Source organism: Cheilinus undulatus, linkage group 24 (genome assembly GCF_018320785.1).
Source record: "Cheilinus undulatus linkage group 24, ASM1832078v1, whole genome shotgun sequence".
Classification (NCBI taxonomy): Eukaryota; Metazoa; Chordata; class Actinopteri; order Labriformes; family Labridae; genus Cheilinus; species Cheilinus undulatus.
This window is the reverse complement of record NC_054888.1, coordinates 3,554,454-3,578,799: the sequence shown is the minus strand read 5'-3', so window position 1 is coordinate 3,578,799 and position 24,346 is coordinate 3,554,454. Positions and strand designations below refer to the sequence as shown.

The window sequence follows — 24,346 nt, the reverse complement described above, 5'->3', positions numbered from 1 at the left end:
GCAACCTGATTTTTTATGCTCATAGATTGTGTTTTTGTGTGTTTCCTGACAGTTAAGAGACCAAATGAGTTTGGAGATGGACGCCTCTTCAGTGGAAGAGATGCACTCGGTGGAGGTAAGGCACAAGAAGTTCAACAACTTTTATAGAGGCAGAGTTGTGACGGCATTTCTAATTTAAGAGAGGAAGGCTTACTTTAAAAAGCACAAAAAAGACAAGAAGTTCCATCCTCATGTCTAGACTTGAACTAACTTGAGTAAAATTCTGGCAAAGATGTTTAAATCAAATTAGTTCCTTTCTTAAAGGAAGATATTTAACTCCAAGTAGGTACAGGCACATTTTAGGGATGATTTATTGCAAAATAAATTCTTAGTCTTCAAAAACACCAGAGATAAAACCATTTTGAAATGACTGCAGTAAGAATTGTTACTAGATTTAAGTACTTTTCTTGTATATTAGGGAAACGGTTTAGTACTACTAGTTAATTTAATTTAATTTCACCTTTATTTAACCAGGATAAAACCTCACTGAGATTAAAAATCTCTTTTTCAAGAGTGTCCTGGACAAGACAGCAACAGTGAGCAGAGTTTCAGACATACATAAAAACAGTCATACAACATAATACAAGATATGTAGTCCATATGCAGAAAAAGACCCATACAGACAAGAATTTAAGCAGCAGCTATTTACCAGAATCAGCCACAATTAAGAATTAATCAAAGCATCTGCATCCAGATGTGTCTGCCTCCAAGTCTTTAAAGTTTAAAATGTATTTTCAGAATGTATGTCCTTATTTTAAGATGATTGTAACCAAATCAGTTGCAAATGTAAATGCTTCCAACATATTTTGAACAAATAAAGAAATAAAAATACTAAATGATGTCTGTTGACTAATAAAGGCATTATTATTTTAGCTGCACTAGTTTAAAGTGAAGTGTTTCCATAATATTAGGGCCGGACAAGTCAAAGTGTTGGCAACAAACTGATTTATTGATTTACTACTTTTACTTATCACTTTGACGGTAATAATTTTATAATGAACAGAAATTAAGACGAGAAATGTTCATCAATGACAGTTCTTCTGTGGCAGAGAAGAGAATTTAGCAACCTATAAATGGATCTTTGTAGGTTAAACCTTGATAGAGTCAAAGGGTTTTTTTAAATCCATGATTTTCCCTACTGTGTGTCATGAATGTTGATCAAAATTAAAGTAGCAGAGAGCTGAGATGCAGCTTTGTATGTGCATGAGTAAATTAGAGAAACAGAAATGATTAATGATGGGACGCCAGGCTTTAAAGGGCCAATAACAGCAGAGCAGACAGGGAACAAGGTCTGTAAGGTGTCCAAATATCAGGAACCTTTCAGGGCTTCTCTTCATAACGAAGTATGTTGGAGCTTCATGGTTAGGACTCCCTCGTACACAGCACAGGTGCTCAGGTGCAGAGGTAGTCAGGTGCTCAGGTGCCAATCAGCTGCAGGAACAAAGTTATCAAAGGAAAGAAAAAAATCCACTGCACACTAAAAATGACTTTTATGTTGAGGAAATAACACGTTTCACCTGCAGCATCTTCAAACCTGAGAAGCTACAGTTAAAAGTGTTATAAAGTCACAGTGAAGTCTTTCTTTCCTGTGTTTATCAGGCTGTTTGATTGAATCTTAGCTTCTGCTTCAGAATGTAGAGTTGATATTTCACTTTATTAAAAATCTAAATTAAGAATTGGAAACTTTGTTTAACAAAAAAAAAAAAACATAAGAGGAAAATTTTCCACATTTTCTATTTAGAGAATCGCAAATATGATTAAATCACAATATGACCTGCTGCAATTTTCAAATCGCAGGAGGTGCAAAATTTCTTTAACCTGAAATTTTTGTCAAAAGAGTTTAAACCTTTTTTTGCTGCAGAGACATTATGCATTACATCTGCAATCATTCTAGTGGCTTATTTTTAGAATGGTGTATTAAAATATCAAATCATTTCTTCATTTTTTGTATGTTTTTTTTTTTTGTTTAATATGAGAATTACATAAAGAAATGTCATTCCTTTAATACAACAGGTTATATCCAATTTGCAAAATGAGTAATCGCTATATTGGGTAAAAAATATCTCAATTAGATTATTTTCACAAATCAATCTGCCCTATTGAAAAGTTAAAAAAAGGAAATTAATCTACACTTTGGCTTTTTAGTTTTCTTTAACCAAAAATCAGGATTCAGATTGAACCATAGGTTGGCTGCATCCTTACTTCCCTAATAAATAATTATTATTAGTTGCAGTTCTACTACACACAAAATCTTTTTCAACACAATGGCACAAGAAAATGCAAAATTTGTTAAAAAATGTGCAAAAAAATAGTGAAATACATGAGTACTTTTTCAGGTTTTGCAGCTTATATTGTAAAATTTGTTGGCTGATTGAGAGAAAACATTATTGACTGTTTTTAAAGCCTTGACAGGAACAATGCCATTCAGCTAGTTGGGATAATTTATATTTTTTTTTAGCATTTCTTCTAATGTTGTAGCTTTTCTTTTCTTCTAAAAAGAGCTGAATGTCTGCAGGTTTTGTTTTTATATTATTTCTTGAGTCTGTATTTTGTTTCTTGTGTTTTAAATCTTTAACTCAGTCTTAGTTGAATTTTATAATCCCATATTTGTTTTCTCTGTTTCAGTCCAGTATCCTTCTTAAAAGTTGCCTTTTTTCTCCGTCTTCTCTTTTCTGTCACAGTTTTACAGTTTCCAGAGTGGAACACGGCGTCCCCGTCATCTGATCCTCCGGTGACTCGCGTCTCGGAGAAGGACAACTCGTGGCTGTACACGCTGGACCCCATCCTGGTCACCATCATCGTCATGAGCTCCCTGGGCGTCCTGCTGGGGGCGGTGTGCGCCGGCCTCCTCCTCTACTGCACGTGCTCCTACAGCGGCCTGTCGTCACGCTCCTCCACCACCCTGGAGAACTACAACTTCGAACTGTACGACGGCCTCAAGCACAAAGTCAAACTGAACCAACAGCGCTGCTGCACCGAGGCGTGAGCGTTTCGTGGAAAGCTCTCACTGTTTTCTTCATTCCTCTCCAGTTCACTTTAGTGTCCGTTTACGTCCTCAGCGGCGCCGAGCTCCAGACACCAGGATGATGCCACTTTTGACTTGAACTTGTTTCCCGCTTGGACTATGTGGCAGAATCTGATCTTGGAATTCTTACGTGGGGAAAAAACCCAGAAGAAGAAACACTGGGGTTCCCCTGATGGATTATTCCACTGTGGGATGTTTTCGGCCTCAAAGATCTAAATATCTACACATATCAATTACAGATTCCTGCTCCGCCAAAAGAGAAGTGTTTATAAATGCATCTTAGATTTGTACGAGGTCTAGTTTTGAAACTGGAGCTACACATACAGTCAGACACATTGTGATGGATCGGTGGTAGGTTAGGAACAAGATTAGGAAGCGTCTTTTTGATCACATGTGAACACAGTGGCCTAGAAATTAGCTCCTTTGTGTGGCCCCGTTGACATTTTTAGTTCTGCTACCTATCAGTCTCAGTTATCCTCTTAGTTCCTGTGGTATTTTTAGTCACCGGCGTCCGTCGAGCGTGTCTTTCTGCTCGGTCACTCTCTCCGGTTAATGTTTTTGTTCTGGCCTGGTGGGTACAGAGAGAAAAAAGAGGCGAAGAAGTGTTTGTGTATGTAGAGGTAGGGAGAAGGGGGGGCTTTTTAACACATTCTTTTAAATGACAGAGAGAGTTATTGTTAGATTTAGTTGTTACTGGTTCCTGTCACAAAGAAGGTCATGTTTACATTGTGGTTAATGGTGAAAAGGTCAAGGAGCTTTCGTCAGTGCAACCTATGGATTGCTGGTAAGGGCAGAGACTGAAAACCACTGAAGAAACAAAGAGAGCGAGGGCGATATGACTGATGGAGCACTAAAAATCCCCTCCCTCTTTTCTCTTTCACGGGGCAATGACCCCCGTGCTTTCGCAAAAGGACGAGAAACAAACGGGATCAAAAATGCACAGCCGGAAACTTCTCAATCGACTGACTTTAAAGCCTTAAAAGCAAACTTTCTCCTTGGAAATGTTGAAAAAAAGGAACACTGAGGCGACAGAAAGACAAGAGTGAAGATGTTATCTTGCTCTTCTTCTACGTGGACCTCAAAAGCCATGATCTAAAGGACCTACTTCCCCCGAACTCTCACATCACGCCACCCTCACCTCAAAATATTTTGTATTTGTTATATTTTCTTTGCAACAGGTGGTTTTGAACCAATCAGAAAGGATTTTGGTCCAGGACTCATGAGCCACGAGAAGGAGAGGATGAGAAATGTCCATCCATGAACATGCACACATATTTCTTCACTTGTATATACAGACGTGTATACAGAACCGTCTCTACACTTACATACTGAAACATGAAGGGAACAGAGGCTGCTGAGCTAAACTAGAACATAAACATCCTTCACCACACAAACAAACACTCAACATTCATCCGATCGACCTTTACGGTCCGTCCCTCTCCTCTGAGGCCCGCTTCTCTGGACCCCACTGACTCTCTTCCAAGTGCCTTGGAGCCTCGGGGATCCAGCTTGCCTTTGGAGCCGGTATCAGAAAAGTAATTTAACGCTGAAAAATGACAGTCACAGCGCCCCCTTCTGCCTGGGAGGACCAAACGATGTAAAAGGACACAATCCCCGCCCCTTCGCACTGCTTGGACTGCTGTTGTTGTTGTTTTAAAGGGGTCTTTGTACAGAAATGCTCTTTTTATGATTGTTATTATAATTATTGTTATGATTATTTAATAAAGGATTTATACCATACTGAACCACAAGTGCTCAAAGATTGCTTTACTATAATACAAAACTTTAACGTGAAATTGTAGATATATTTTTGAGGATTTAGAACTAATCAGCTGTTTGTCATTCACTGACTTAAAGTGCAGCCTGCAAATCAAGTCAGGATTGTTGCAGACTTTTCCTGTAGAGATGGTGTAACAAGATGACTGGTCCTCATGTAATATGATGCATATACCAGCTGGTTTACAAAGCAGCTGCTTTTACAAGGCCTGGGTGTGTCGTGTTCATCTAATAGCAGCTAACCTAACAGCTTCTATCTGCAGGCAGTTAATGTTAATGAATTTAGGAAACGAATTTAACAACCAAGTAAATGCCAAAAGTGAGCAGTATTTAAGACAGGTTTAGCAGTTACTAAACAGTATGAAGTTGGTTTACAGAATGTGGCTAACCTTAGCATTGCTAGTGCTGCCGTTCTGTAATCCTGTTAACAGATTAACTTTCCCCTCCCTGTGCAGAATGTCGTCACTCAGTGCTCGGGTTATGTATGATTTAACCTGCATAAGCACAATTTATCCCCATGTTCTAGATCAAAAACAGTGCTACACTGCGCTCTTTTACAAGATGCTATCAGCACTATCAGTTCACCATTGTTTACATCGCAGTAAACAGCATTGTGGCAGCAGAAGGAGCTATTAACTGTAGCTACACTGGCTACTTGTGACAGGGACAGCAGCACAGTTTAGACCAGGGTTCACGAACCTGTAGATCGTGATCTGCAGGTAGACCTTTAACATATGTCATGTAGATCTTTAACACTAGATAAGCATAACTCTGATTTGGTTTTGACATTGTTCCTGTCTTAACCTGGAGTTTCATTTTTCTAAGAAGTTAGAAACTGTCATGAATTTGATTTGTATGTCAGGCTACTTAAGTTGTGAAATGCATATTTTACTTTAATCACTTTCATTATAGCAGATGTAAACAGTACTCTCAGAAAATCTAAATGCTGCATCAACATAAAAAGTTTAAACTTTTTAAGAGCAGGACTGAATTTCCTCCCTTGTATTACTTTGACAGAACAAAGACTGTCTAAAAACGGAAACTTAACATTTGAAAGTTGAAAAAGTTAAGAGTAAAACTATTTAGATAAAGTCAGGAATGTGGATTTTTATATTTTTAATTTTGCATCTCACAATCAAATTTAATGTTTGACTTTTTATTTTATATTTTGACCTTTTAAATTCACAATTTTGACTTTTTATATGAAAATTAAACTCTTTAAATTCACAGTTGTGAATTTAAAATCACCTTTTGACCCTTTCAACTCCTAACTTTGACTTTTAAATCCCACATTTTGACCTTTTAGACTCACAGTTCAAAATTTAACTCATGTTTTTACTTTTTAAACTCATGGTCTTGAATTTTAAGTAATATTTCCATTCTTAAAACTCCAAACTTAGATATTTTATCTCATACATTTGCCTTTTAAAATCGTTGTTTTGACTTTGAATTTTGTGTTTTGACCTTTTGAAGAAGGATGTTACAGTTACCTAAAACTAACTAAATAACTCAAACTACAATTCAAAAATCATTTTAGTTAAATAAAACTAAACCAAAACTAAGCTTTACTGAAAAAATGAAAAACTAACTAAAACTGTATAATGCACTTACAAAACTAACCAAAATAAAATAAAAATAGAGACAAAATATCCTTAGTTTTATTCGTTGACACAACCAGACTGACTGGCACCTACACCAGAGTCTGTGGATGTAAAAAGATGATCTGATTGGTTAAGACTTCACACAGTGGTAGTTCTATGTCTGGAGTTGCATTCAACCATCATGAAATAAATAAAATGAAACGTGAAGATCAGCCTGTTTGAATATGTTTTTAAAAATGTATGACGTTCACTCAGCCCTGACATGTTGCTGAATTTTCTAATACTAAGACTAAAACTAAGAAAAATTACACTAAAGTGAAGCATTTATACAAAATAAAAACTAAACTAACAAACCAGCAGTCAAAACTAATTAAAACTAAACTAAAATTGAAAAAAGGTGAAAAAAAATTTAAACTATTGAAAAATCCAAAACTATTACAACCTTGATTTGAACTAGGGCTGAACAATTTTGGAAAATAATCTAATTGTGATTTGATCGATTATTCCTTACTTTTCTTTTATTCCTAAACAAGGGCTGAACAATTCTTTGAAAGTGTCTAATTCTGATCATTTTGACTCTTATTGAAAATTGGATCTGAATTATCGCATTAAAGGATTTTTGTCATTCTTATATTTAATTAGAAAAAAAAAATACAAATGAAGAAGGTAGGAATTTTTGTAGACTATCCAAAAAAATGGCACCTGAATGATTGCATATGTCATGCATAAAATCTATGCTGCAAAAAAAAAAAAGGTTTAAAACTGGAAATTTCACTTCAAAGAAATATTACATCTTTGCGATTTGAAAACTGCAGCAGACCATACTGCCATTTAATCTCATTTTTGATTAATTGCTCAGTCCTAATTTGAACTAATAAATTTGACTTTTATCTCAGATTTTGAGCCGTTAAATTTGTAATTTTTACTTTTTAAAATCTGAAAACCATTTATCATGAGTGCTCAGTTTTCCCCATTTCTTTACCATTGCAAATTAAAGCTTATGGTTGAATGTTGACCCTGTTAGGCTCTCAGGTTAGACCTCAATTCAGAATCCGGCCCCTGCTGTGATTGAGTTTGACACTCCTGGTCTACTACCTTTAAAAATGACATTGATTTTAAAAATCACTTAAATTTCCCTATGAATTTGGACAGGTAGATCTAGTTTTCTTAAACCTGGTAGTGGATCCTCAGATGGGAAAGGTTGATGTCTAGAGGTTTAGACAGAGCCTGACTGGCAGCGTGAGTCTGAACTAATAAGATTTATCAGTAACTAGTTAAACTGCTGGCCTTAACCTTTGAAGCAGCTGATCGTGTTTCATTTACATTTTGACCAGACTTGTCAGAGGCATACCTTCACTGCTGCTGTGTTATTTAGAAAACCATCGGGACAAAAAAAAAAAGGGTTTAAACACGACCACCAGCTGTCATCTCTGCAGGAAAAGCCCAGCTCTCAGGAGTAAGGACGTGTGTGAAAAAAATTCATTCAGTATGACTAAAACTGAACTTTTAAAATATGCAGAAACAAGTTGGTCCGACTGAAATCATTCTAAGGTGAATTACTTTAAGTCTGTTGGATTACCAAACCTAGACGGTGCAGTTGGAGGCTGATTTACTCCGGTGTTTACACTTCAATCAGACCTAAGACTGTCTTTCTGAGAAAGGGTGCTCAGTTAGCTGGCTTAACAGTTGAAGTTGGATTAGTCAACAGCAGAATAAGTTAGTTAAACTTGTATGTAAAGGAACATCACTTCAATATTTTAGTCTAAATATTAACAGATCAATCAGGTCAGAAAACATCTCATCTAATCTTGTTCCCTTACCCCCCACTTCTTCTCCAGCTCCACCTTTTTCTCCAAATAACTCAAAAAAATCAGATGGGACCCGTCATATTTTCGAACACTAGGCCTCAGAAGTGCAGTCAAACTCCCAGTAGTGACTTCATGGTGGCCATTTCTTCTCTGCAGTCTGTGTAAAGAACAAAAAAACAGTTTGAATGATGCAATGTTTTCCTCTCAGTATTGACATACCAGCAATACTTGGAAAAGAAAATAAACACTTCCTGGCCAATTAGCCACAAACTCCATCTGTGACTTGGAGTCAAACTTTAACTTTTAATTGCAGAAAGAGAACACACGGGGGAATCACACACAAACACTGAGACTTCTGTTCTCGCTCTCCGTCTCTGGCACACACACCTTCATAATGCTGTGTTGTCAGCCAGCTACACTTGGCCTCTAATCTCCCCATGATGTCCCATTAGTCTGGACCTCTGGTGGCCCTCATTTAGGAGCTTCAACATCAAAGCTTTGAAGTGCCCGGCGTCTCAGCCCCACACACATGCACACAGAGGCTCATACAGTACACATGCAATTACTCTGCTTCTCTTTCATACAGCGCGCACAGTCTCCCACACACGGTTCCATTTATCCACACTGGCTTTCTTCACCTAAATGCAAACACTGTTAGCAAACAGCTAACAGACTCCCAGATCTAAGATGTGAGATGTTTTACTCCTTGGGGTCTCCTGAACACCAGTAGAAAGGGTTAAGGTGGTCAAAAGTTTAAATGCTCTCTTTGTGTTAATGATCAATAGTATTAAAAAGTACCAAACATTTAGAAAAACTGGATCTCCAGTCATATTGTAACTGACAGAAGTAGCTGTTAAAAATCCAGCACAGAAACATTTGCAGAAATTCTGGTATGGGAACTTCGCCCTCACATTTGTGCTTTTAGGACAGTGTGCTTGCAATTTTTAGTGATGAACAAAAAACATAAAATATCAGGTGACATCCTTTTCTGCTGCCTGAAACGTATAAAAACAGTCTGAATTCAACTAGATCCAAGGTTGACCAAACATACGTGCTGACCGTACTTGGGTGCTTTTTAATATCATTGTTTTTAATATTTATTCTCATTATTTCCATAAACTATGTACTAGAAAGCGCAGGAGCTTTAGAAAACGTTGTCTTATGCATAAAACAGGTGCTTAGGAGAGGAACGAATCTAACAAAAACCACAGAAAAAGCCCTACATACTGTCTGAAGTTCCACTAATGCGTGAGTTATGTCAAGGGAACAGAACATTGCCACCTTATTTGTTCAATTTAGACAATGAGTAGGAGTTTGCCTAAGAGTTTTTTACATTTTTGTGCATTAAAAACAAGAAATTACCCTGGGGCACACAGACAGCCTAGTCGTCTAAGGCGCTACCCATGTACGCGGGCGGCCCGGGTTTGAATCTGGCCTGTTGCCCTTGACTGCTGTCTCTCCCCACTCTCTCTCCTGTTTCCAACTCTATTCACTGTCGTTCTCTATGTAATAAAGGCGTGAAAAGCCCAAAAATAAATCTTTGAAAAAAAAAATCTTGTAACAGGATAACCCTACGGCAAGCAGAAGGGAGAAAGAAAATTACACATACATGCAGATTAGGGTAGTCAAGACACCAGAATTTAAAGAAGGGTATTATGCCTTTTTTCAAGGCTTTACACCATCTCTGATACCCACGTAGTAGCTTCACATGGTTTACAGCTCAAAAAACTCCTCATGTTTCTCACAGTGGCGTCCTGAAAAACCCTTATTTTAACCTGAAACGTTTGGTTTTCGCTGCTGTCTCTTTAACACCGCCCTCCACAGACCTGCTTTCCTTGGCTGATTTTCCGGAGGCTGGCCGGGGGCAGGACTCGATGTTTTGTGCCTACGCTTACGTACTTGTAAACTTTGAATGAACCGGTCCAACTGAGTAAAATATGGCAAATTTTGATATTCGTCCGTACGTGTTAGACCCGGAGTCTGATCCTGATAGTTTGGAGAGAGAGGGGGAAGAAAACCAGCAGCAGAGAAGGATAGAGCAGGACGTATCTGTTTGGTAAGTGTTTAACTACTGGGTTACTAAATGACTAAAAGGCCTTGTGGGGGCGGTCTGTTCCGCTTCGCCGGCAGCACGGACGAACCAGTCAGGAGATCCTATTGCGATGACCTCATCAGTTCGCTCCATCAAAATCTCGTCTCGGGAAGATCTCAGAGAGATTCCCAACGAACCGTTTTCATCAGTTTTACACTCTAATCCCAAGATTTCTGCCACATACGTTTATCTTGCAGTTTGAAAATTTGCATACGTGAAGTATGGACACCCAACATTGTGACTTTATATTTATGTTTTAAAAATCAGAAAAGTGTAATACCCCCTCTTTAAACTTTGTTGTGATAGTGGTATAAATCAATTAAATATTCAGACACCAGGCTAACAAAAATACAAGTCCTAGACACCCCAGTTGGTTTTAAATTATGTCATAAATTTGAACGACCTTCCGACAGATCTTCAGTAACTGTTTCAACCAGTGCTGCACAATCACAATTTTAGACTATGTAATTATTGTGCAGTGTGTCCAGTAATGTTGCAATCGCACGATAATTGACGCATTAAATCCTGCAGGAATAGTTTGGACCAAAAGCGAATGCAAGCAAAAGAGAGAGAGCTATCTAAAATATAAAAACACATAATCAAAAGAATTGTGTCTGAAGTAAATACCAACATAACCCCTAAGTTCATGCAGTCCAAACCACACAAATAGGTAGTTTCAGTACAAAAAGTTGCCAAACTATTTGTGCTATTCAGTGTGAAGGAGTCTGTGTTTAACTTGGATGGATTAAATAATAAAAAATCCCCTAATCTGGGTGCCTGTGACTTCTGTTTGTGTTGCTATGGTATAGAAAAAGGTACAGTTGTTTCCTCATTATGCCGTCTATTTTGTGAAGTGCACCAGTCCCTCCTGCAGACCCCCCCCCCACCCACCCACACACACACACACACACACACACACACACACAACATGATGCTGCCACCCCTGTACTTCACAGTTGGGATGGTGTTCTCAGGCTTTTGGAGTAACAGCTTCTTCCTGGCTGAGTGGCCTTTCAGCCCATGTGGGTACAGGACCAGCATCTTCACAAGGTCTTTCCCTTTTGTTCTAGGGTTGATTCACACATTTGGCACCAAAGCACGTTCATCTCTGGGACACAGAACCGTCTCTTTAACGAGATACCATCTCATAAAAACAGGAATTTATTTATTTTTGAATTTCCTGTTTTTACCAGATAGTATCTGGTAAAAACAGGATTCCCCCTGACGCTCTCTGCATGACGGGTTGCTGCATTTATCAGCCAGTAATTAGAGGTGTGGAGTTAAGAAGTGGTCAGAATCTTTCAAATCCTGAAAGATGTTGATCCAGTGCATATTGTTTCCTCAGAAATCCCCACCAGTTCTCTATGCGTTGGTTATAATTGCTTGAACTATACAAATAGCATCTACGTGAAAACTCATCCACATGGTCACGTCTGAGGAATATCTACATCTGCTCCACGTAGCAGTTCTCTGTCCCTAGGTCTGATCGAATTCTGTTTTTACGAGTTACTATCTCATCAAAACAGGAAAATCAAAAATAAATTAAAAATCCTGTTTTAATGAGATAGTTATGTCATAAATGCAGGAGGATTTGTTTAATTTTCAAGTGAATGCAATACGCCACCGTACATACCCAAAATTTCTACTAAAGTAAGGTAACGAAGTATTTGTACTTCGTGACACCTCTGCATACTGTACGGTGCTTATTACCGTGCCTGAGCACGTCACTGAGCACTCACACTAGCTGAAAAAAAAAAAAAACACTGGAAATGTGGGGTCAAAAGTGCTTAGGCATGGCACAAGTTGCCTTGTGTTAGTGCACCCTTTAATTCAACTACATAGCAAAAGAAAGAGAGACAACAGCACAAATAAGCCATTATCTGCACAATTTCAACAGTGTGCATGAGTTTCCCTGTCATTTTTGGTGCTTAAATCCAAGAAAATTTTATGTTAGGTAACTTAGACTTCTGCTTTTATTTTAAAAAAGTATCAATATCACTTGATTTTTCACTAGTATTGCATCAGAATATAAATCTGGTACGCTGACTATGATGTTAAACATTCACAAGTTTTTTCACTGTAGCCAAATTATCTGCAGAATGAACACTTATTGAAAAAACTAACCTATTAATTCAAACTAGTGGAACACATTTTTGAAAACTATTTGATGTATAAAAAAGACCAAAGAAGACTTTCCCCAGTTTCATTTATGTGGATTTTCACAACAATCCTATGGAAGTTATAAATCTAGAACCATAACCAGACTGACGATGGCTGCTGCAGTAGAAGATTAATGAGAGTGTCAAAGTTAATGCTGCATTCCTCCTAAACATGTTTTTTTCCTTCACTCACATCAGAACTTATTAATTTTAGCAACAGAAGTTTGGAGCTGACAGAAAATGAAACAAAGGTACATTATGAGCCATACAAAGCAGAACGACACGTGTTGAAGCTCCACAGAGTTGATGGCAGTGACTGTTAGCGTGCTCCGGTCCGTGACATAGCGGGCCAATTACAGTCTCTGAAAAAACACAGACAATCCCCAGTCTGCCGGAGGAGCGCGATGCCATCTGCTCGCAGGTTTGATTGATCCCGGCAGAACAGTCACGACCACATCACATGAATGAACGCCGACAGGAAATTACCAAAGGAGCCAGATTGTCATTGTTCCATACCACCTCTTGTTTTCACAACCAAATTATTCTTAATTTTCCTGCCCTGCGACTGTGTGGGTTGTTTTTCTACGTTTTTATCAGTCGGTACCGGCACGCTGCAGGGGCCCTTTCCTTTAGCCTTCAGATCAGAGACTTCTGCTGCCTCTGAAGCCGAGGCAGCCTTCAAAGAAAAAAACTCTGGCACCCTGTAAGTCGATAGGCCAGATTGCAGAGGGAGCCGGTTTGAGGGTCGCGCCACAGGAAGTGACTCAAACACACAGCTAATTAATCTTGGGATTATGCAATCAAGATGGAGGAGAGGGCAAACAGGCAGTTTGTGAGTCACCACGGTTAGACGGAAAAGTTTGTTTGGCTTTCTGACTTCATCACTCGCCATTTCCTTTGAACTACTTTTTGGAGCGTCCTGGCCTAGATGCATGAGGTAAGATTGTTCTTTAAAGGGACAGGTAAATGGTATTTTTGCACTGATTTTATTTTTTACTGTTATTATTCCAGGTGAGTACTTTAGTTTGCAAAAGAAGGGTCAGCATCAGTCAGTCTGTCCAACTTTTGCAGAGCTGTTCCTGATGAAGAGAGAGAGACAGCAGCAGAGTGAGGGTATTTGAAAAGCAGCTACTGCTTTTTCAATGATTATCCCTCCATCAGGGGCACTGACACAGGCACATCTTACAGGTACATCTCAGAAAATTAGGATATCATGAAAAAGTTCAATATTTTCTGTCACTCATTTCAGAAAGTGAAACCCATATATAAACTCATTACGCATAGAGTGAAATATTTCAAGCTTTTATGTCTTGAAATTTTGATGATTATGGCTTACAGATGATGAAAACCCAAAATTCAGTGTCTCAGAAAATTAGAATATTACATAAGTGTGATGATTTGAGTAATCAGTGGTTGTATTTGGAACCCAGGAGCAGAGTCGGAGACAGTAGAAGCAGTTTAAAGGTTTTATTGGGGGAAACGTGGGAGTAAGGGAGGGGGAATCCACGGTCCAGGGAGTGCCAGAGGGATCCAGGGAGACGTGAGGGCTGCAGGCGTGAGGGTAGGCAGTGGAGGCTGTGAGAAAGTCCGGTGCAAGAGTGTGTCAGCGTGGCAGAGGTTGGGCAGAGCACTGATGGGACGTGGAGTTACTGGAAGAGGCGAGGAGAGAGCAGGGTTAGTCACAGGTCACTGGAGCACATAGAAATCTCAAAAAATACTTCAAATAGTCTTAGCTGAGTTGCTAGAGAGCCAAGATACCACATAGGAGCAGGAATACTCTGGCGTTAGAGATGACTCTAACAGAGCTTAAGAGTGCGCAGTGATTGCAGTGATTTGGTGCAGGTGCTTAGGTGCCAGGGGAAAATCTGTGCCGGTAAACGCCCAACCTCTGTGAAGAGAACTGAAACACTCCAGGCAGGAAACAGTCCACAGGAAGTTTACAAAATAAAACTAGAAAATGTGCAATCACCACAATGAGATCAATAAAAAAGGATAAACAAATGTCAGGTTTCTGAAAAGTATGTTCATTTCTATGCACTCAATACTTGGTTGGGCCTCCTTTTGCATGAATTACTGCATCAATATGGTGGGGCATGGAGGCGATCAGCCTGTGGCACTGCTCAGGTGTAACTGAAGCCCAGGTTGCTTTGATAGCGGCCTTCAGGTCATCTGCATTGTTGGGTCTGTCTCTCTCATCTTCCTCTTGACAATCCCCCACAGATTCTCTATGGGGTTCAGGTCAGAATCAAGCACAGTAACACCGTGGTCATTGAACCCGTTTCTGGTACCTTTGGCAGTGTGGGCAGGTGCCTAGTCCTGCTGGAAAATGAAATCAGCATCTCCATAAAGCTTGTCAGCAGAAGGAAGCATGAAGGTCTCTAAAATGTCCTGGTAGATGGCTGCGCTGACTGTGGACTTCAGAAAACACAGTGGACCAACACCAGCAGATACCATGGCAGCCCAAACCATCACTGACTGTGGAAACTTCACACTGGACTTCCAGCAATGGGGATTCTGGTCCTCTCCATTCCTCCTCCAGACTCTGGGACCTGGATTTCCAAATGACATGCAAAATGTACTTTCATCTGAAAAGAGGAGTTTGGACCACTGAGCAACAGTCCAGTTCTTTTTCTCCACAGCCCAGGTAACATGCTTCTGATGTTGTCTCTGGTTCAGGAGTGGCTTGACATGAGGAATGCCACATTTGTAGACCATGTCCAGGATTGGTCCGTAGTGGCTCTTGATGTGCTGACTTCAGCCTCAGTCCACTCCATGTGAAGCTCCCCCAAATTCTTGACTGGATTTTGCTTGACAATCCTCTCAAGGCTGCGGTTCTCCCTGATGCTGGTGCACCTTTTCCTACCACACTTTTTCCTTCCACTCAACTTTCTATGAATATGTGACCAAAGCCAGATAAAGTTCCTGCAATCCGCTGGTGAGAAAAATGGATACAAAGTCGTTCTCTTCAAAATGATAATTTTCCGTTTTTTTCTCATTTTATGCAAGTCCGACATTTAAACTACTCATTCGATGAAAAAAGTAACACAAATGTGATATTTAAAGGCGTTAATTTTGTGTTTTAAAATGCCCTATTCTCGCAGTTGCTGCAAGGATATTGAGGGGAGGGGAACGCGAAACTGCGGGGTGATAATTGGCCACTCAGTCTGCCATTGTTCCCAGTTTCGCCCATTGAGATGGACAATAACAAACACCGCATGGCTCAAACACCACCTCCCTCTGCACGTATACAGCTGTTTCTAGTTATCACCTTTAACAACAAGCCTCAAAATGCACCCTGCAGCGAAGAAAAGTAGAAGAGACGATGAAGAAGCAGCAAGAATTATCAACAGACTTGGGACGACTTCAGGATCACAGTGAAAGTTTGATGACGGCAGATTTCCTATGGTAATATTTTGATGAGCGTCACCAGTCTGATTCAGAAGCTTGGTTTGGGTGGACTTTATGTAAATATGGCCCTGTTGTTCACGTCCATCTCCCAGCCTGTTTGAAGGTAGGAGAAGTCCTGAAACTTTGAGCCTGGTTTTCTCAGAACAAACAGGAACTAGAAGTTGACATTCAAATGAGCATATCTTTGTAAAATATGCTCAGATTAAGGTGTATGATACGCCGTTAGAAAGCTTGGAATCTACGCTTTCATAATGTGTAAAAAACTCAAAAATGACCTCGGACGACTTGCAGGAGTTTTTACCAGCTTTGGTCACATATTCTATGATACAGCACTCTGTGAACAACCAGCTTTTACAGCAGTGACCTTTGACCTTACCCTCCTTGTGGAGGGTGTCAGTGACTGTCTTCTGGACATCTGTCAAGTCTGCAGTCTTCCCCATGATTGTGTAGCCTACTGACCCAGACTGAGAGACCATTTAAAGGCTCAGGAAACCTGAGCAGGTGTTTGGAGTTAGCTGATTAAGGCGGACTTTACAATATTGAACTTTTTCACAATATTCTAATTTTCTGAGACACTGATTTTGGGTTTTCTTATTTGTAAGCCATAATCATCAACATTTCAAGAAATAAAGGCCTGAAATACTTCACTCTATGTGTGATGAGTCTATTTAATATATGGGTTTCTGAAATGAGAGACAAAAAATATTGAACTTTTTCATGATATTCTAATTTTCTGAGATGTACCTGTAGTCTGTACTAGGGGTGGGCGATATGGAAAAAAGAAAATCATAAGGTTTGATCACGATCTTTATTTTAACAAAATTCTTTTTCATTCTGATTTTTAAAGGCTAATTGTTATGTTATTGCAGAAGAAAAAAAGTATTGCACACGTTTCTTTATTTTACAAATTCTGAGTATAAAGGTAAACTTTCATAGCTTGCACCCACAGGTAAGAAGGATCTGAAGATTTCCTCCAACATATTTTACGCACATAAAATTTTTTATATCCGCTTTAATCACAAAAAAATTATGATCCTGTTGTGCACCCTCCTTAGTGTTTTTAATCTATTTTAGTGCTCATCAGGAACAATTTTACACTATAATACTGATTTTAAAATGTGGAGTACAAGCAGAATTCACAACTGCACTCTCACATAAGAGCCTTATGTGAAAAATCATGGCAAAAATCTGCCACTTTAATCAAGATACTAATAATGTGTTAACTATGCCAGGCTGAAGGGTTTCTTCAAATTATAGCATGCCATATTTCTGCCCTCTCAGATTTTGTGAATTTAATAACGTCTGGGGGCCGGATGGGAAGCTGCGCAGGGCCTGATGTGGCCCCCGGGCCTCCAGTTGATTATCTCTGATCTAGTCACTAGGCTTTGACATATTTTGCATAAAACAGCAGTCAGCAGAGCAGCAATGTGACAGACACTGCACTGAGAAATGCTTTTCACTGATTGGCCAGAGTTAAATCAGTGGCAATATTTTGGTTAGTTTGGATGCTTCACTATACTTCAGTGGTGCAACCAAACAATGACACAACTTAAGTTACTTCAGCACTTTAAAGACAGGGTTAATGGTGGATTTTACACCATAAATTCAGATATAACTGGTGCATAGCTGGTGCAACAGGCTACAGGTCTCCTGTATGTTCCAGCTGAGTGTTTGATAAACAGCAGAAAAATAAAGATGATGATAGAGAGACTGACTGAGATGTGACGTCGCTGTTTTTGGAAATACTAGTCAAACTATTTTGTCTGTTGTATGATTTGAATGCTGTTTTGGACTTAAATAGGAAATGAAAAGTGTCATAGTTAATACTATCAAATCATGATCTTACAGTTGCAACACTCAAATTGGCATCCAAGAGTCATGATACGTGGTTCTAAGACGCCAAGACCTATTTTATCTTGATTTCCTGATAAGTACAGCTGAACATTTATCTCTTTTCTCAAACTAAGAGGTGGAGTAAGTCATTAAATTGTACCTACATCATGGGAAACATTTATTTTGATTTATTCTACAGTCAGAATATTAATATAGTTGAATGACATCCTTCCTCGGTGATATTCAGAAATCATACATTCAAAAATCCTCCATAAACTCGACGCTGCACCTTCACTGAGTCTGAGGAGGAGAACCACCTGGAGACTAAAACCTCACACCTCTTTCAACAGAATCCAAAGTGCCGTCAAACTGCACCAGCATTGCATCTTCACATGCACAGAGTGAAAGACACATCACCAGGCACCCACATCCCAGTGGCTTTACTGGGAAAGGGGCCCGGGTAATCTTGTCGGGGCTGCCAGCGGTTCAAAGCCCCTATATGGGTCAGATTTAGGAGGGGCTGGAAAGGGGCTTGGTGGCAGACCCAAAGACAAATGTCGTGCAGACCATCATTTTCCTTCCTCTGTGACATTATCATCTCCCCACCAACAGAGGATAGCGCCTCAGAAAACAAAAACATGAAGGAAATGACTGGAAAAAGAGCTGCTTTATTCAGATCTGCAAACTAGGCCAGCTTCATGTCATTGTGAGGCAGCACAGAGGAAATTAACTCCATACTAAAGATACAAAGGAAAATGTTCTGCACTTGGATTCTGCTCCCTCATCTCTGCAGCTAGCGCCTCATGCTGGGGTCTCTCTGTAGCATGTTTGGGTGAATTTGATTTCCCAGAAGCCTCTCGGCTCCACACTCTCTCAGTTAGATGGTACAGTGAGGTGAAGAACACTTGTGCCTTTCCTGATAGCTTTACTTTTGTTGTGGATGCGCGACATGACCAGTGGTCCTGTGTGGTAGCCACCTGTTCGCTCCACTTGACGCTGCTGTGTTTACAGTCACGGCTGCCCTATATAGTGCATGAAACTTGTTATTAGGCATGGTGGGAGGCCTCTCTCAGTGGGTCCAAACCATCTGTCTGCAGCGTTTGAGTGAAGGTGTTACAGCTCAAGTGATGTCAGAGTGAAGGATGGTTGTGATTTTCTTAAGGATTCTGAGTCCAGTAATGCTAGAGTCATTTCTACATGCTTAAGAGCAGTCTGTGGACCTTTAATCCTGACTTTAATTCATCAGTGCTAGGCAGTTAACTGAGTTTCAGTATCAGTTTTAGCTTCACAGTCATGTAAACGATATAACTGAGATTAAACGACATGATCGGTGTCAGACTGGGTGCATGTTTGCTGTGTATCAGCTGTGGTGGCAGCTCTGGTTCTGCTTTTATACCAGCCGTGTGTGTGTGCTGCATGGCTGCGTCTCCCTGGGTAGGACACAACAGGTGCTTTGTCATTCATTTTCAGATAATGCCGGCTGTGTGGGATTTTTTTCAGCATGCCAGAGAAATACGCGCTTTTCAATATGTAAGACATGTTGCTGATTTCAAGAAGAGGGACAACAATCAAGAGTTTTAATTCATCAAATCTCACTGGTCATCTGAGAAACGGGCACGAAGAAGATTACAAAACGACTGAGAACAGGAAAAAATCCCCTCAGCCAGTGCTAGAGCAAAGGAAAAAACAAGAAAGGTGATGGAGTTTATATCGGAAATATGGCGCCCTGCTGAGCCGTTGTCATTTCGCTGATGTCTGCCTCCCTGAAATGAGCAGCTAGCTCAAGAAATCCCTGGAATTAGCTGTACAACGGACATCTGGACTTCTGGATACCAAGCATGCTTAGCCTTCCAGCACAGTGGTCAGACAAAGACTTAAACTTGATAAAAGCAGTGCTCTCTCTCACTCTGCCATCTCAGAGGCATTTAAAAAAATGCTGCACATGTGGAAAACAGACAAATCTAAAGAATGCTGTTGTAAAGGATAATGCTAAAAATATCATTTCATGTCCCCTGAACATCAGAGGTAGCAAATCAGGCCTACAGTTGGCCTTAAGTTTGTGACCAGCCTCAGTTTGAAATAGCGTTCATTTTGTCAGCTAAAAATGTGACTCAGTCAACTGTTTGTTCGACGAGGAAGAGGAGACTGAGACAAGCTGAAAATAGAGTTTCATTAAACCTTTGACAAAACTAAGTTTAGTTTTCCTCAGACTAAAATGTTCGTGCTGTTGGATGTTCAGGATGCATGATGTTTCTCCACTGTTCGTATAAGGCACGGGTGTCAAACTCAAGGCCCGGGGGCCAAATCCGGCCCATGGTGCAGTTATAGCTGGCCCACCAGATCATATGATATTTTTATTAGAACTGGCCCACCAGTATGAAGAGCAGATTTCCTCCAGTATAAAAATGTAAACTTAACCTTGATGATTTATAACATTCTTGTTGAGTCATAAAAGTAATGTGACTAAAAATTCAGGAACCTGGGGAAGAAATCAGTGTTTCTCTGTATTTTTAATTTTGCATCTCAAACCATGAGTTTTAAAGGTCAAAATAAAAGATAAAATTAGAAATCATGAGTCTTAAAGGTAAAAATTTGAGAATACATTTAAAATCGTGAGTTTAAAATGTGCAAATGTGACTTAAATTTTAAAATTGTGAATCTAACAGGTCAAAATACTACATTAAAAGTAATATTTATGGTAATATTTATAGTTTACATAATACATGTAAATAGTTCTTTCCACTCTTTTTCAAATTTTAATGACAATGATATTTTAAATCATTGAGGTTTACATTTTTATACTGAATAAATCTGCAGACCTCATACTTGTGGGCCAGTAATAATAAAAATGTCAATGATCTGGCGGGCCGGTTGTAACTGTATCACAGGCCGGCTTTGGCCCCCGGGCCTTGAGTTTGACACCCCTGCCCTGAAGGGGCGTTGGCAGAAAAAGATTAAAATTTTAAAGTTTTACACGGCAGAAACAATCTTGTGAGCATGAGAAAACTGAGTTTGAATTGAATTATTTTTTTAAAGTAATGATCCTGAAAAGTTTAAACATATCAGAGTCTTTAAAACTTGAATGAATATGAACTTTTAAACCTGAGAGGGAAAAAGAAGTATAAATAAACGTGCCAATCACACATTGTGAAAGAGAACGTTTCATGCAGCAATCACACCGGACAGGTTGTCACAGTTTGATCAGTCTTGGACCAAACATCTCAGAGCTTGTGTAATAATCTGACAGTCCTGTACTCCCAATCCGTCAAACTGACTGGGAGTTGAGCCGAGCTGCCAGGCCTGTTTTTATCTGAGCAGGCGTGTCGATAATAGGAGGAAAAACAAAGTTGTATTTCATGAAAAGTGGTAATCAATTAACAATGACAAAAGCATCTCGGAGCTTTCAAGACTGCAGCTGGGGCAGATTTCAGAAACAAGCAAATAAACAGCGGCGCCGTCATTAACGGAGAAGAAAAGAAAGAGAATGAGGAATCATGTGAACGCCTCAGACTGGCACCAAGTTTAGCAGCCAGGAATAATTGAAATGGCCATCTCATAACTTTCTCTTTAAATTAGGCCTCTTTCATTATGAATTCCATTGTGACGATAATCAAATTCAATTGCACTTTGAGACCCATCTGTTCTAAAATAATCGACGAGTCTCGCCTTCAAAAAAGAAACAACCTCCAGAGTGTGCCGGGCTCTGCGGCACATAAATCTCCTCATCTGAATCAAATTAGCTCCAAGACTAACGTGTGTTTACCAAGCGGCTTTGTGAGATTCCCGCCACGTTTTCTGCTTCGATGAAGTTAAACAGTGATGTCTGCAGAGATGCAGCCGTTTTAGTACCAGAAAACATGTCTTTTAGCAGATTAATAATCTCTGTGTAGAGACTCAATGTAGACAGTATCGGGGGCCTGGAGGTCACAATGAGAAGCGTTTCTAGTCCTGACAAACAGGGGGATTCTGGGGGCCCATGGCTGTCAGGGACCCCCAAAAACATTTTAATATTCACTTATTAACTCTAGAAAAACCATGAACGTTGTTCTGGCTGTTTACACATAATACATTTCACTTTACTGGATTAAAAATTACAAGGCTGTTGATCCCTGACTTTTCCTAAAAGTATCTGTATTTAAATTTGAAATGTTATTTTTATAAATTACACAAAAGACAAAGAAAATATGATCACTTCCACCTAGAAAGACCAGAGGCAGTCAAAACCCCACAGATTTAGCTGCTCTCCACACAGCCTGTTTGGATCGATAAATTACAAGGCATAAAATCTGAAATAAAAGTCAAACTTATTAGTTTAAAAGGTCAAAACACAAAATAAGATGTAAAAATAATGCTTTTAAAAGGCAAACATATTAAAAAAAGAAAGTCAAAGTCTTGTTTTAAAGACAAAGATATGACTCACAGGCTAAAATGGTGCACCTACAATACCAAAATATGAGATAAAGGTTAAAATAATAATAAGAAAAGGCCAAAATATGAGATCAAAAGTCGGAATTATAAATTGAAAGGGTAAAAATATGAGACACAGAGTCAAAATAATAAATTAAAAAAGGCTAAAATTATTAGATAAAGTTAAAATTTTAAGTTGAAAAGGTTGAAACATGAGACAAAAATCAAAATAATAAATTGAAAATGGTCAAAATATTAGATCAAAAGTCAAATTAATAAATGAAAAAGGTCAAAATATGACGTAAAAATTCAAAATTATAGATTGAAAAAGCTGAAATTATTAGATAAAGTCAAAATTATGATTTGAAATGTTAAAATATGAGACAAAAAATCAAAATAATAAATGTAAAAGATCAAAATATGAAATAAAAGCCCAAATAATCAATTGAGGTCATAATTATGCAATGCAAAATTGAAATATGAAATGAAAACACAAATGAATTTTTACCCCACATTTCTTTTTGTCTAATTTTTTAAACTTTTTATTTTCGCCACATTTATATGACTTCAGGATATTTGATATCATCAAGGTTCTGTTTACATTTTTATACTGGAGGAAATCTGCAGACCTCATATTTTTGGGTCAGTTATGATAGAAATATGATAAGATTTTCCAGGCCGGATTTGGCCCCCGGGCCTTGAGTTTGACACCCCCTAATTTAAATGAACTGGTCTGTTCGGTTCTTGAACTGACCACCGAAACATGACCAAAGTTACACTAATGCACACTCAAGCCGTGGTCGTCAAGATATGCTGGCGGAGTAAAGAAGACCCAGATTTGAGAACGAAACGACATCACCCAGGGTGCAGATGGCCTCATGGTCTAAGGCGCGCCCCACGTAAGCGGACAGGATTTGAATCCCGCCTGAGGCCCTTTACCGCATGTCTCTCCCCGACTATTCCGACTCTATCCGCTGTCCTCCTAACCTTGCAAAGCAGACGGATTCACCCGTTTCCATGTTTTTCACTGGCGAATCCATCTTGTTACGCTCCCATCTGAACAGTTTGGGCTCCATTAGAAAGTGACAGGATCAATCAGCGACGAGGGGCAGTACTTATGAAATAAATGTTCTCCAGTTATTTTCGAACTGCATCCATGCTCACCCACCACTAGCAGTGTTTCCAAAGTGAGGTCCTGTACAACAATGGCTCTCAACTGGTCCAGCCATAGGACCCACCTCCACTTCCTGTGAACTGAGACTCAAAGTTATGACATCTTTGCAATTACTTTAACTCTAGCAGGATATGCATGCAAACATTTCATTTTAGTCTGTTTTGGTTTTTTAGTGCAATTTTTTAAGATACACTTGGGGCACTTTATGCCTTTATTGATAGAGAGGGACATCAGGGATGAGAGAGACATGCAGGAAAGGAGCCACAGACCGGACTTGAACCCTGGCCGCCTGCATGCATGGGATGCAAACGTCACCATGCAGCCGTCTGCTCCTCTTTTTTAATGTAGATTTTGGTGCCTTTCTAAAGGTCTTAAGAAATTTAGACATTATCACAGAAAAAAACAACTTCTTTGAAGATTTTTCCATCCAAGATTACAGGATACTTAAGTCAAAATCTCAAGAAAAAAACAGAATTTACTCCTCATCCAGCAAAACAGTAAAAAGTAAAATAAAACAACGGACACGTCAGCCTACGACTTCTAGATGTTTTTGGGTCAAACAGCCTCTGGTGAACTCTGGAGGAACTGCTTTTTTCTGTGTTTTCTGTCTTGGCTTCATTTTTCAGCCACAGAGGTGGTTGCTTGGTCTGTCCTTAGTGCATCCATCACCCCGGTCATGCTCTCAACATCTCAGGGAGCCTCTCCATAAATGTTCTTTAAATGTTGCACAAATGTAAAATCTAATCTAAGGATGATATGATTTCATTATGGAGGTCAAAGGTCTTGACCCATCACTGTGTACTTTGCAGAGACAGTCGTCTTTTCACCAGTGGCTACCTGTTTGAGTTATTCGATCCAACCGGTGTAATCTCAGAGGAAAGAGATGTTCCAGGAGCAGTTTTTGTGCCTATGATGCCGATGTGGATGTAAAGCCTCTTGAGAGCGCCTCCATCTGCGTTTGCTTAATGTGGGCTGCAGCTCTGTCCTCTGCGAACATCCTCAATCCTCTGAGTGGGCTGCTGTT

At 39.4% G+C, this 24,346-nt stretch overlaps 1 protein-coding gene across 1 annotated transcript in view; it reads left to right on the top strand.

The window, feature by feature from the left end:
* Positions 1 to 4,809, top strand: part of nrp2a (neuropilin 2a) — a 127,526-nt gene extending 122,717 nt beyond the window's left edge. The window contains exons 17-18 of the mRNA XM_041781630.1: positions 53 to 115; positions 2,721 to 4,809. Of these exons, the coding sequence (XP_041637564.1) occupies positions 53 to 115; positions 2,721 to 3,025 (368 nt within the window). The 3' untranslated portion in view covers positions 3,026 to 4,809. The remainder of the gene's footprint in view (positions 1 to 52; positions 116 to 2,720) is intronic.
* Positions 4,810 to 24,346: the final 19,537 nt, after the last annotated feature.